Source organism: Stegostoma tigrinum, chromosome 7 (assembly GCF_030684315.1).
Source record: "Stegostoma tigrinum isolate sSteTig4 chromosome 7, sSteTig4.hap1, whole genome shotgun sequence".
Taxonomy (NCBI): Eukaryota; Metazoa; Chordata; class Chondrichthyes; order Orectolobiformes; family Stegostomatidae; genus Stegostoma; species Stegostoma tigrinum.
Window position 1 is genome coordinate 72,200,304 of NC_081360.1, and position 14,924 is coordinate 72,215,227.

Below are 14,924 nucleotides of genomic sequence, written 5' to 3' on the forward strand. Positions count from 1 at the left end.
AGCAGGTAAATCACTGTCTGATGTGGAAGGTTTGTGTGGTGCCTTGAATGGAGGTGAAGGGGCCTAGTTGTAGGTGCAGGTGTAGCATTTCCTGCAGTTACGGGAGAAGGTGCAAGGAGTGGTGGGGCTCGTGGGTCACGTGGAGTGGATGGAGACAGCGGTCCTGGAAGGCAGATAGAATAGAATTCCTACAATGTGGAAACAGGCCCTTCGGCCCAAGACCACACCCACACTCAGAGCATCCCCCCAAGGCCCATCCCCCTATAACCCACCTAATCTACCCATCCCTGAACATTGCAGGCAATTTAGCAAGGCCGATCCACCTAGCCTGCACATCTTTGGACTGTGGGAGGAAACCGAAGCACCCGGAGGAAGCCCACGCAGACACAGGGAGAATGTCCACACAGTTGCCCGAGGGGGAATCAAACAAAGGGTGCTGGCACTGAGATGCAGCAGTATTAACCACTGAGCCACCGTGTCGCCCCCGTGGGGTGGGGAGGGAAATATACCTGATTATGGGGTCAGATTGCAGGTGGCAGAGAATGGTATGTTGAATCTGAAGGTCAGTGGGGTGATATGTGAGGACAAGGGGAATTGTGTCTTTGTTTTTGTTGTGGGGAGGGCATGTGAGGGCAGAGTTGCAAGAAATGCAAGAGATGTGGTCAGGAGCTTTTTCAGCCACCAAAGGGGCAAAGTCACGATCCTTGAAATAAGAGTACATGTAGGATGTTCGGGAGTGGAATGCCCCATCTTGGGAGCAGAGGTCGTGGAGGCAGAGAAGTTGGGAGTAGGGGATCACATTCTTGCAGGAAGGTGGGTGGGTGAGCGGAGGTGTAGTCTGGGTAGCTGGGGGAGTCCGTGAGCTTGAAATAAATGTCAGTTTCAAGGCGGTGGCCAGACATGGAGACAGAGAGGTCCAGGAAGGAGAAGGAGGTATCAGAGATGATCCAGGTGAATTTGAGGTTGGGGTGAAAGGTGTTAGTAAAGTTAATGAACAATTCAAACTCCTCATGGGAGCACGGGGCAGCACTGATACAGTCATTGATGTCGCAGAGGAAGAGGTGGAGGATAGTGCCAGTGTAGCAGCGGAAGAAGGACTATTCCACATATCCTACAAAGTGGTAGGCATAGCTTGGGCCTATGTGGGTTCCCGTGGCCACCCCTTAGTCTGTAGGAAGTGGGAGGAGTTGAAGGAGAAGTTGTTAAGGGTAAGGATGAGGTCGGTGAAGCGGATGAGGGTGTCGCTGGAGGGGGACTGGTCGGGCCTGCAGAGAGGAAGGAGAAGAGGGCTTTTAGACCATCCATGTAGGGAATGCAAGTATACAGGGTTTGGACGCCCATGGTGAAGATGACGTGTTGGGGGCCAGGGAATTGGTAGTCTTGAAGGAGGTGGAGGGCATGGATGATGTCCTGGATGTAGGTGGGGAGTTCCTGGACCAGGGGGAGAAAACAGTCAAGATAAGCAGAGATAAGTTCAGTGGGGCAGGAGCAGGCTGGGTTGCTCGGTTTGTGGATTTTGGGAATGAGATAGAAATGGGCAATGTGGGGTTGGGGAATGATGAAGTTGGAGGCTGTGGGTGGGAGGTCACCTGAGGTGATGAGGTTGTGAATCGTTTGAGAAGGGAAGCAGGCCAGTTAAATTTACAGCTAGCTAAACAGGATAGTATCAAATTGAAAGAAAAGATAAATAAATCCACAAAGGTGAGTGACAGATCAGAAAATTGGGCAAAATATAATGTTCAGCAAAGAATGACCAAAAGACTAATAAGAATTGATTATGAGAGAAAACTAGATGGATATATAAAAACAGAACATAAGAATTTCTACAAGTATTTAAAAATGAAAGGAATAATTACTTAATAATGAAAAACAAGGAAATTTAAAGATTAATTAAACAGATATTTTGCCATCTGTCCTCACTGTATATGATACAAACAGCTCCCAGAAATAGTTATGAATGAGAACGTAAAAGGGACGCAAGAACTAGGAACAAAAGTAGGCAATTCAGCCCCTCAAACTTGGCAATGTAATACGATCATGGCTGATCTCAGCAAAGAACTTAAAACAATTACATTCACAAGGACAAAGCGTTGAGAAAAGTATTAGGACTAAAATCTAATGGGTGCCCTGGCCTAGATGGACTTCATCCTAGGATGTTAAAAGAAGTAGCTGCTAATAGAATAAATTTACTGTTTTTCCTTTTCTAAATTGCCTAACTTTTCATGACTTTGGAAAATTGTAAACTTCACTCCTCTATTCAAGAAATAAGGGAGACAGACAGCAGAAAACTATAAACTGGTGAGCCTAGATGTCACAGGAAAATGCAGGATATTTAGAAAGACTGAAAGCAGACAGTGAAAGAAAAACTACTTTTGATTATTTTCGTGGACTTCTTTGAAAAAGTAACAAACAACATATTTAAAAGGAGCAGGAATAGATTTGCTGTACTTAGAGATTTGACAAGGTGCAACATCAAAGTTTACTATGCAAAGTAAAAGTTAGATGCAGGGGCAAATTACTTGGACAGATAGAGGATTTGTTGGCTAATAGGAAGCAGAGGATCAGAATAACTGGGTTGTTTTTAGGTTGCCAGAATGTGATGACTGGTGTGTCACAGGGAACAGTGTTGGGGCCTCAAATATTTACCATCAACTTGAATGACTTAGATGAAGGTGTGAGTACGTACATTATAGATAGGTTAAGTGAATGGGCAAAAATTGGGCTGATGAAGAATAACATGGGAAAATGTGAACATCTCCACTTTGTCAAGAAGAATATAAAAGAATGTACAAAATATAAAGCTCTATTTATTATTTAAATTAAGAGAGATTGCAGAGCTACAGATTGATCTCGTACTTCTCATACAGGTAAATAATTACAAAGGCCAGTGGATTGTTTCCAGTTATTGCAAGGGGGATGGAATATAAAGTAAGGATGCTTTGCTACAGTTATATAGATTGGCTAGCAAACTTAGATCACTTGGAGTACAGGAAGAACTAGCCATTTGGATACTGAATTGCCTAGGTAGAAGACAGACGGTGGTGGTGGAGGGCTGTTTATCAGGCTGGAGGCCTGTGACCAGCCATGTGCCACAAGGATTGGTGCTGGGCCCACTGCTTTTTTACATTTAAATAAATGATTTGAATGTGAACACAGGAGGTCTGGTTAGTAATTTTGCCAATGACACCAAAATTGGAAGTGTAGTGGACAGCAAAGAACGTTACCTCAGAGGACAACAGGATCTTGATCAGATGGACCAAATGGGCTGAGGAGTGGCAGATGGAGTTTAATTTTGATAAATGTGGGGTGATGCATGTTGGAAAGACCAATCAGAGCAGGACTGATACATTTAATGGTAAGGTCCTGGGGAGTGCTGCTGAGCAAAGAGACTGTAGAGTGCATGTTCATGGTTTCTTGAAAGTGGAGTCACAGGTTTTTAGGGTAGTGAAGAAGGCATTAGTATGCTTGCCTTTATTGGTCAGCTGTGTGGAACTTGAAAGGGTTCAGAAAAGATTTACACGGATGTTGCCAGGATTGGAAGGTTTCAGATATAGGGAGAGGCTGAATAGGCCAGGGCCATTTTCCCTGGAGCATTAGAGGCTGAGGGGTAACCTTTATAGAGGTTTATAAAATCATGAGGGGCATGGATAAGATGAGTATCCAAGGTATTTTCCCTGGGGTGGGGCAATCTGAAACTAGAAGGCATAAGTTTAAGGTGAGAGGGGAAAGATTTAAAAGGGACCTGAGGGGCAACTTTTTCATGCAGAGGGTGATGCATGTGTGGAATAAGCTGCCAGGGGAAGTAGTGAGGCTGATACAATAACAACATTTAAAAGGCTTCTGGATGGATACATGAATACAAAGAGTTTAGAGGGCTTAGGGCTTAATGCTGTTAGCTTGGACTAGATTAATTCAGGATATCTGGTTGGCATGGTCTGAAGATGGGTCTAGGCCCGAAACGTCATCTTTCCTGCTCCTCTGATGCTGCTTGGTCTGCTGAGTTCATCCAGCTCTACACCATGTTATCTGAGTTAAACTGAAGGGTCTGTTTCCGTGCTGTAAAGTTCAATGACTTTGTATAGAATGTTGGCAAGGCCTCATCTGAAGCACTGTGTGATATTTTGCTCTCTTTATTTAAGGAAGGAAGAAAATGTGTTAAAATTGGTTTAAAAAAATTCAACCAGCTGATACTTAGGATGGGGATGGGGGCGTTATTTAATGAGAGAACATTAATTTGAGATTGTATCCATTCACGCTCAGAAGACTGAGAGATAATCCAATTAGAACCTTTCATATATCGAGGAGACTGCCAGATGGATGCAGAAAGGATGTTCCGCTGAGTTAGTTTGAGACAGTGGAACTAGGAGTCACGGTTTAAAAGTATTAGAATCAAGATAAGGAGGAATTTTTTTCTCTCCGCAGGATATCATAAGCTCTGGGTTTTCCTTCTCACAGAGTGGCAGAGGCAAATTGAATATCTTTAAGGCAGAGGCATAGACCCCCCAACAAGCGAGTCAAAGATTATTGGAAGTAGGCAGAAATATGAATTTGAGTCCACAACTGTAACAGCCATCATCTTATTAAGTGGCAGAGCAGTCTGAAGGGGCTGAGTGGCCTAAGTCATGTGCACATATGTATGATTTGAAATGAACAAAATTGCTTTTATTAGTAACAGGTATTCAACAGGAATTAATATTAAAACCTATGTCTAATATCAGAAATTTGAGAATGGATAACAGCAGCTAATGCTCTCACAGGTATGATGAACCACTTATGCTAAACTTTTTTATGATTCTGTTAGTCATCATGTTTACAGTTTGCACAGCATTTCTCCAGTGTACCATACGTTCCTGTTTCCCGTAGAACTCCATGAATATTTTATTTCTAATTTAAATATTTTAATTGACCTCATATCAGAAGATTATATTTGTGAAGTGTCAACACTCACCATCAGTTATCAGGGCTTTGCTTGTGAGGACTCTACCAAGCATAAACTTAACCACAGCCAGAATGCTGCAGAGTACTCCACTAATGATTGAAACACTAAAAAGAAAATCATCCTAAAAACAAAGAATACATGTTTTAGTACAAGATCCAACTGTGTTAATACATGACTTGTTTATATTGAGATATATTACAAGAATATCTCGGAGAACTCAGAATTTTTTTTAACAGCAAAACAAGCTGACTAATTTGCATTTTGGAATGGTGTTATTATCCAGAAGGAAAAATGTAAACCCTGTGGCAGCAATGAAATACGTTACTTCAATCTATATGTCATGGCCTCACAGAGATGTACAGCATGGAAACAAACCCTTTGGTTCAACTCATCCATTTGACTCGATATCCTAAATACATCTAGTCTCATTTGCCAGCATTACGCCCAAATCCCTCTAAACCCTTCCTATTCATGCACCCATCCAGATGCCTTTTAAATGTTGTTACTGTACCAGCCTCCACCACTTCCTCTGGCAGCTTGCTCCATACACGCACCACACTCTGCATGAAAAAGTTTGTCCTTGGGTCCCTTTTAAGTCTTTGCCCTTTCACCTATGCCCTCTAGTTTTGGACTCTCCCACCTGGGCTAAAAGACCTTAGTTAGTCATCCTATCCATGTCCCTCATGATTTTATAAATCTCTATAAGATCACCCCTCAGCTGATTCAGCCTCTCCCTATAGCACAAACCCTCCAACGCTGAAAACATTCTGGTAAACCTTTTCTGAAACCTTTCAAGTTTCACAACATCCTTCCTATAGCAGGGAGATTGGAGTTGCACACAGTATTCCATAAGAGGCTGAACCAATGTCCTGTACAGCTGCAACGTGACCTCCCAATTTCTATACTCAATGCACTGACCAATAAAGGCAACCGTATCAAATGCCTTCTTCAATATCCTATCTACCTGTGACTCCACTTTCAAGGAACTATGAACCTGCACTACAAGGTCTCTTTGTTTTGCAACACTCCACAGGACCTTACCATTAGGCATATAAGTCCTGCCCTGATTTGCTTTTCCAAAATGCAGCACCTCACACTTATCAAAATTAAACTCCATCTGCCACTCCTCAGCCCATTGGTCAAGTTCCTGTTGTACTCTGAAATAACCTTCTTCGCTGTCCACCACGCCTCCAAGTTTGTTGTCAGCTGCAAACTTACGAATCATACCTCCTGTGTTCACATCCAAATCAGTTACATAAATGATAAAAAGCAGCGGACCCAGCACAGATCCACGTGACAGACCGCTGGTCACAGTTCTCCAGACTGAGAAGCATCCGTCCAACACCACCCTCTATCCTCTATCTTCGAGGCAGTTCTGTATCCAAATGACAACTTCTCCCAGTATTTCATGTGATCTAACCTTGCTAACCACATATTTTACCTTTCACTGCCATTGTTCTAGCACTTTGAAACTGAGAGAAAAGCATGCTGAAAATGTATTTTTAAAACCTCAACATTCAATAAAACGGAAAATATCAAATATTTCTGAGTTCAATAAGTAAGAAACAAAGATCAATCCAAGACAGAACTTTACAAGCTGAGAATTGGGACAATAGAAAATACTCACTGGAAATATACAAAAGCACCATGTTGAGACTTACCAACAACCTTTTTCTGAGCTTTAAAGAGGTTATCTCAAGGAAGTATGGGAAGTCAGGAGATATGGGCTACAGGGTGATTTGGCTGTCTGGATTCAGAATTGGTTGGCTGACAGGAGGCAGAGAGTGGTTGTAGATGTTAAGTATTCTGCCTGGAGGTCAGTGCTGAGTGGTGTCCCACAGGGCTCTGTTCTTGGGCCTCTGCTCTTTGTGGCTTTTATAAATGACTTGGATGAGGAGGTTGAGAGGTGGATTAGTATGTTTGCTGATGACACAAAGGTTGGATGTGCCCTTGATAGTATCGAGGGCTATTGCAGGCTTCAGCGAGACATTGACAGAATGCAGAGCTGGGCTGAGAAATGGCAGATGGAGTTCAACCTGGATAAATGCGAAGTGATGCATTTTGAAAAGTCGAACTTAAATGCTGAATATAGGATTAAAGGCAGGATTCTCGGCAGTGTGGAGGAACAGCGGGATCTTGGTGTTGCAGTGCATAGCTCCCTCGAAGTTGCCACCCAGGTGAATAAGTTTGTTAAGAAAGTATATGGTGTTTTGGCTTTCATTAACAGGGGGATCGAGTTTAAGAGCCGTGAGGTTATGCTGCAGCTCTACAAAACCCTGGCGAGACCACACTTGGAATGTTATGTCCAGTTCTAGTTGCCCTATTATAGGAAAGATGCGGAGGCTTTGGAGAGGGTGCAAAGGAAGTTTACCAGGATGCTGCCTGGACTGGAGGGCTTGTCTTACCAGGAAAGGTTGACTGAGCTTGGACTTTTCTCTCTGTAGAGGAGGAAGAGAGGTGACCTGATCGAGGTGTACAAGGTAATGAGAGGCATGGATAGAGTCGATAGCCAGAGACCTTTCCCCAGGGCAGGACTGACTGCCATGAGGGGTCATAGTTTTAAAGGTGTTAGGAGGAAGGTATAGAGGAGACATCAGAGGGAGGTTCTTCACCCAGAGAGTTGTGAGCGCATGGAATAGTTTACCAGTGGTAGTCGTGGAAGCGGAGTCATTAGTGACATTTAAGCAACTGCTGGACATGCACATGGACAGCAGTGAATTGAGGGGAATGTAGGTTAGGTTATTTTATTTTTGGATTAGGGTTATTCCACGGCACAACATCGTGGGCTGAAGGGCCTGTACTGTGCTGTACTTTACTATGTTCTATGTTCTATAAGTAATAATTATCTAAATGGTCATCCAAGACTTCAAACAGATAAGAAGTGCAGTGAAGAAAATTTTAAAAGTACAAACAAAATGTCCTTTTGTCTTTTTGATTGAGGTACACAACACTAAAGGCCTTTCAGTATATTGTGTCCCTGCTAGCTCTTTGCAAGAACAACTCAGCTGTTTCCACTCCACTACCTTTCGCCAATGGCCCTAAGAACCTTTGTCCTCAGACAATTTTTCAATTATCTTTTGAAAATGTACGATTAAATCTGCTGTACTCATGTGATTTAGTACATAGCCTAAACATTCGGTGTACAGACAGGTTCTTCTAATGTCATGTTGGGTCTTTTGCCATCCACTTCCAATTGGTGCTGTCTGATTTTCAGCATTCCAATGGAAACAGTGTCTCCCTATCTGTCCAGATACTTCATGATTTTGGATATTGTCAATACATCTCCTTCAAACCTCTTCTTCCCCAAGGAGGCAATCAGAAATTTCTTCAATCTATCCAGGTAACTGAAGCCCATCATCCCTGGAACCATTCTTGTGAATCTTTTCTCTAACCTCCTTAAAGTCTTCACATCCTTCCTAAAGTGCAGTTCCAGTCATAATACTCTCATCGAAGCCAAACTAGTGTGTTAGAAATCATCACTATAACTTATGTGTTTTTGAATTCTATGCCTCTATTTCCAGTATTCCTTTTTAAACTTTTTCTCAATCTGCCACACAACTTTATATTTTTGGAGCAGAAAAAAGCCCAGGTCTGTTCTTGTACCCCTTTAGAATTGTATCCTTTACATTATTCGTTCTCTGACTCATTCTTCATACCAAAATACTCTCTGCATTAAATTTCATTTGCCAAAGGTTCATCCATTCTACTTGTCATCATACTGTTGAAGTCTACTATCCTCCTCGCTGTTCACACTACAAAGCTACATGTCAATTTCAAATTTTGTAATTATGCCTTGTATGCTTAAAATTACCTCATTATTACATATAAAGAAAAGCAGTGGTCCTGTGACCACTGGTAAATTCCCCCTAAATAACTTCTTTGTATCAAGTAACAACCTTCATCACCATTCTCCATTTCCTGTCAATCAGCCAGCCTTGTTTCCATCTGCTGCTTTCTCTTTTATTCTATGGTCTTTAACTTTGCTGGAAAATCCATTTTATGAACACCTTAGGAAGTACGTGAATATGATATTAACTGTAATAGCTTCATCAACCCTCTTTGTTACCACACCAAATAAAACAAGCTTGAGCTGGTTAACCAGGGTTTACTTTTAATCAATTCATGCTGATCTCCCTTAGTTAATGCACAACAGTCAAGTGACTGTTAATTTTGCTTCAAATTGTTATCTCTAAAAGCTTTCCCACCAACGAGGTTAAACTGACTGCCCTGTAGTTGATGGTTTATACTTCAAATCTTTCTTCAACAGAAGCATAACACAGGCAATTCTCAGGTCCTCTGGCACCACCTTCCCTCATATATCTAAGGAGGATTGAGAAGCTCATGTTCAATGCCTCTGTAATTTCCAGCCTGGCTTCACGCAATATCCTTAATTATCTCACCTATCCTGGCAACTTATTAATTTGAATTACAGATAGCCTCTCCTCTCTGCCATTTTTTATCTCTCCAGTATTTCAACAATTGAAAGCACTCAGTTAGTACCTAATTAGAAAAATTTCAATTGGACATGCATAACAGCCAATGAATGCATATTTGTCATATTGGTGCAGTGGTTATGTCGTGTCCCTACTTCTGAGCTAGAAGATTTGGCTGTGAGAAGATGTCAGAAGACTTACACCAGTAGTATGTGTGAACAGGTTGACTTAAAATATTTTACTATAGCATTTTATTCCTGTGCTGTACTGGTTTATTTTCTAATGCAATGTTAGCATCCGTCCCGCTGGGCCACAAGGTCCAGTTACAAGTCCAACAGTCATCGGTGTAGTGGAGGAAGAAGTGGGGGATAGTGCCAGTGTAGTGCAACATCCCCCTTTTGGTGGTTGAAAATGCTGTCGACTGCATCTCTTTTGTTTCTTGAACCTCAGCCGTCACATTACCTCCCTCCAACAAAAACAAAGACAGAAAACCCCCTGTCCTGCCGTATCACCCCACTAATCTCCCTATACAACAAATCTTCTTTCCGTCACTTCCAATCTGACCCCACAACCAAAGGTATATTTCCCTCCCCACCCCTATCTGCCTTCTGTAGGGTCTGCTCTCTCCGCAACTCCCTCATCTGCTCCACACTCCCCACGAGCCCCGGCACTTTTCCCTGCAACCGTAGGAAGTGCTACACCTGCCCCTACACCTCCCCCCTCACCTCCATCCAAGGCACCAAAGGAACCTTCCATATCAGACAGAGGTTTACCTGCAAATCGTCAATGTAGTCTATCGCATCCGTTGTTTCCAATGTGGCATCCTCTACGTCGGTGAGACCAAGCAGAGGCTCGGAGGCTACTTTGTAGAGCATCTGCGCTCTGTACACGATAAACGACAACACCTTCCAGGCGCAAACAATTTTAGTTCCCCCTCCCATTCCCTGGGCGCTATGTCCATCCTGGGCCTCCTCCAGTGTCACAATGATGCCACCCGCAAACTGGAGGAGCAGCACCTCATTCATATTCCGCCTTGGGAGCCTACAGCCCAACTGCCTAAATATGGATTTCACCAGTTTCAAAATCTCCCCACCACCTCCCACAAACCGCACCCCCGTCCCGGCCCTATCCCTTGACCAACCCTCCCTCTCATCCGCACCTCCTTGATCTGACACAACCTATCCATCTTCTCTCTCACCTATCCACTCCTCCCACCTCACTGACCAATCCCAACGTGCACTCACCTATCACCATCCCATCTACCTTCCCCAGCCCCAGCTCTTCTCTCTATTTATTTCCGAGCTCTGTCTCAACCCCAGACCCCCCCACCCCAATTCCTGAAGAAGAGTCACAACCTGAAACATCAACTTTCCTGCTCCAGTCATGGTAGATTACTGATTTTCAGATGAAGGAGTAATGGACCATGATATTTCCTCATGGTTCAGTGCTAGAGCCAATATTCCCTCTAAGTATTTTTTTCATCCACATGTGGAATCAATTTTGGTCAGAACAAAGTGAAGGCGATGTATGGATATGCACATTAGTAAGAACAAAATAACTTATTTAAATTTAAAAATTTCCATAAGGAAGATAGAATACCTTCCCCAGCTTATGTCAACATAACAAGTCCACAAATTACAAAATTTATTTGAATTAAATTTGCCACAATGGTAAACTCATGTCTTCTAGGTTTTAACTTCAATATCATAAGCACTGCACAACCAAATACAAGAGTGGCATTTCCCAACTTTATAGCTGCTATTTCTACCATTTGACAGACAAAGGGGGATTCGCAGCAAAAGCTCAAATCAAGACAGGATCTTAATAACTTACTAATAATCCGCAATAAAAATAGAAAGTGCTAGAGAAACTCAGAAATCCTACCAATATTTTGTCAGCATCAGCAGAACGAGATATTGGGCTAATGCTTCGAGTATGATATGGCTCCTTGTCAGCTGAAGAAATCATATCAGACTCAAAGTGCCCACTCTGTTCCTCTCTCCACAGATGTTAGCAGACCTGTACAAGGATTCAGTAACTTTTTCAGTTTCCCACCCTGCAGTAGCAGGCTCGAATGTATCACACCTCCCTCTACACTTCTTCATTCACTCTCAAAGGGCACCCTTCATGCACTGTTCGGTACAATCAATGAATTAAACTTGACATTTTGCTACTCACAACTCCATTATCAGCAGCATACTTTTCCCAAAGGAAATCTTCTAAACAACTTCAAAATACCATGGAATGGAAATGAAGCAAGATGAAATACTTGAGTAACCCATTACGTAAATGGCAAGGGACCCTCTGCCTCATCAATTTAAAAACATGCAATAGCAGTCTAACCCAGTCCTGAGTGCAAATGAAACTGCTGCATACAGCAAAGGCACAATGATCTCTTGAATATTAAAATTATAAAATAAATCACATCAAAATGAGTTAAGCATTTCTTGACACTTGCTCCTTAAAATATGCAGACCTAGAAATTTAACAGTTCTGTTACACAGCAGGAAAGCAGTAGCTGAAGGGTTGCATGCCATGGGTATGTGCCTATTTTGCACCAGGAGAGCATCATCAACTATAACCAATACATTGCAATACACATACCCCCACACCTCCTCCCTCACCCCCATCCCAGGCCCCAAGATGACTTTCCACATTAAGCAGAGGTTCACCGGCACATCTGCCAATGTGGTATACTGCATCCACTGTACCCGGTGTGGCTTCCTCTACATTGGGGAAACCAAGCGGAGGCTTGGGGACCGCTTTGCAGAACACCTCCGCTCGGTTTGCAATAAACAACTGCACCTCCCAGTCGCAAACCATTTCCACTCCCCCTCCCATTCTTTAGATGACATGTCCATCATGGACCTCCTGCAGTGCCACAATGATGCCACCCGAAGGTTGCAGGAACAGCAACTCATATTCCGCTTGGGAACCCTGCAGCCCAATGGCATCAATGTGGACTTCACCAGCTTCAAAATCTCCCCTTCCCCCACTGCATCCCAAAACCAGCCCAGTTCGTCCCCTCTCCCCACTGCACCACACAAGCAGCCCAGCTCTTCCCCTCCACCCACTGCATCCCAAAACCAGTCCAACGTGTCTCTGCCTCCCTAACCGGTTCTTCCTCTCACCCATCCCTTCCTCCCACCCCATGTCGCACCTCCATCTCCTACCTACTAACCTCATCCCACCTCCTTGACCTGTCCGTCTTCCCTGGACTGACCTATCCCCTCCCTACCTCCCCACCTATACTCTCCTCTCCACCTATCTTCTTTTCTCTCCATCTTCGGTCCGCCTCCCCCTCTCTCCCTATTTATTCCAGAACCCTCACCCCATCCCCCTCTCTGATGAAGGGTCTAGGCCTGAAACGTCAGCTTTTGTGCTCCTGAGATGCTGCTGGGCCTGCTGTGTTCATCCAGCCTCATATTTTATTACATTGCAATACATTGTGGGCCTTTGTGGTATACTTGAAATTGGCATTAAGCTAATTTCATTTGAAAACTAGGGACCTAATGGCCTTTTCAGGGCCATTTGACAGATTGGTTTATGAACATTGCAGCACAATGGGGCATGTTTCAACTAGTCAGTTTCTTGATGCACACAGCAAAATTCCATGATCCATAAACTGACCTCTGAAGACTCATACCCAAAAACTGCGCAAAGTTTTTTTTTAACCTACCTTATCGCAGAGCGACACAAAAGTTGAGCGATCCGTCTCAAAACGGTAGGTTGCTGTTGGCCAATGTTCAAGAAATCCTGACTGCCTCCCGCCTAGATTTTTCTGAAACTAGATGATTGTGCTGCCCTTCTGTGTAACGAAGCTGCTTGTGGGGCTGTACATTATGCCCACAGCCAATGGGCAATTCCTTAATGAGGTGATAGACTGATTTGCAGTGATTGTGCTGCCAGCCTCATTAGCTGTGAGCTGCAAGCATTCTATCCAGATCACACCCTAATTTGACTGAGTTCCCGAATTTCTAGTTCCTAATTCCTCCCGACCCAAATAGCATGACAAACCCAATTTTCATTCCCGTGTTGGATGCACAGAATCAAGAGGACTCCTGGCTTTTGGAACCTGACCTTTGAAAAAAAAGTGCACCGCATTTTGGCCTGCAGTTGTGAGCTGGATTGGGAATTGGGCTGGGTGACCTGGCAAGAAATGAGGAGGCTGCCAGTTTATAAGGCAATCCTGGCAGAAAAACAAAATAAAATTAAATAGAAAACATTCCTCCAGCCTCGGATCCCATGGCTAATGCACCTAGCCTGCACATGCCTGGATGCTGTGGGAAATTTCACTTGACCAATCCAGCCAATCTGCACATCTTCAGACTGTGGGAGAAATCTTGCACAGACACAGGGAGAATGTGCAAACTCCACACAGACAATTGCCTGAGAGTGGGATTGAACCCAGGTCTCTGGCACAGTGGTTAGCATGGCTGCCTCACAGAGTCACTGTGCTGGCCCCTATGTTTTAAAATTAGAATCTCCAAACACCATTCATACCCAGAAAGCCAAGAATTATTTAACATACAAGAGAGAATTTAGTTTGTGGGAAAGAGAACACATTGTTAGTGTTTATAGTCTTTACAGACAATACACTAAAATAAATCATTTGTAGTACAATACATAAAAGATGCCATAAAACAGTGTCAGGTTGATAGCAGCAAGTGAAGTCTCAGCAGAAACATATAAGAGAACACAAGATATCCCATTCACTTCCAGTCGGTCCCTCACAATCAGGTACCAAATAATCCATTCTATTCCTCCATGGCCTCTCAAACCCCTTATGCTATCTAAATGTTCCCCTCCTACATCCCACAACATGCACATTTTCACACTCCTTCTGATGCCCCTCTATCCATACTCCATAGCCCTTCAAAGCTCCAACACCAACTTAGTGCCTATTGCATTCATCCATTCCACCTTCACCTGCCATGGCAGCCTACCTGATATGTGTAAATATTCATAAAGTTCTGTGACTATCTTCTTACACTTCAGACAACACTCTATTTAAAAAAAAGTCTCATTCACGAAAACATTTTGACAGGTGTTGACTGCTTTGATACTTCTTGATAATTTTCACATTTCTTGACAATGCTTGACACTTTTTGACAGGTCATGATAAGCTCCTGACACTTCTTGATATACAGACAGTTCCAAGGGGTTAATGCACACAATCTTCTCCATTGTTAACAATCCCAAAGGGCACCTGACAATCCCTCCCTCACAAAAGAGCCCTGACCTCATCCCAAAGTGTGATCAGAGATAATGGGAACTGCAGATGCTGGAGAATCCAAGGAAGCAAAGTATGGGGCTGGATGAACACAGCAGACCAAGCAGCATCTTAGGAGCACAAAAGCTGACGTTTCAGGCTTAGACCTCTCATCAGAAAAAGTTTTTCTGATGAAAGGTCTAGGCCCGAAATGTCAGCTTCTATGCTCCTAAGATGCTGCTTGGCCTGCTGTGTTCATCCAGCCCCACACTTTGTTATCATCCCAAAGTGTCCTGGGAGCATATCCATTAGAGATACCTGAGCTCTCCAAGATGCCTAT

At 43.4% G+C, this 14,924-nt stretch overlaps 2 protein-coding genes across 3 annotated transcripts in view; one reads left to right on the forward strand and one right to left on the reverse strand.

Annotated features, from left to right (window-relative positions):
• mgat5 (alpha-1,6-mannosylglycoprotein 6-beta-N-acetylglucosaminyltransferase) overlaps positions 1–14,924 on the forward strand; it is a 246,044-nt gene that overhangs the window by 163,390 nt on the left and 67,730 nt on the right. The window lies entirely within an intron of this gene.
• The window catches only part of LOC125453827 (transmembrane protein 163a), a 173,461-nt gene that overhangs the window by 18,881 nt on the left and 139,656 nt on the right, over positions 1–14,924 (reverse strand). For both annotated transcript variants that reach the window (XM_048533826.2, XM_048533825.2), the window contains one exon: positions 4,949–5,060. In XM_048533826.2, coding sequence (XP_048389783.1) covers positions 4,949–5,060 — 112 coding nt within the window. The remainder of the gene's footprint in view (positions 1–4,948; positions 5,061–14,924) is intronic.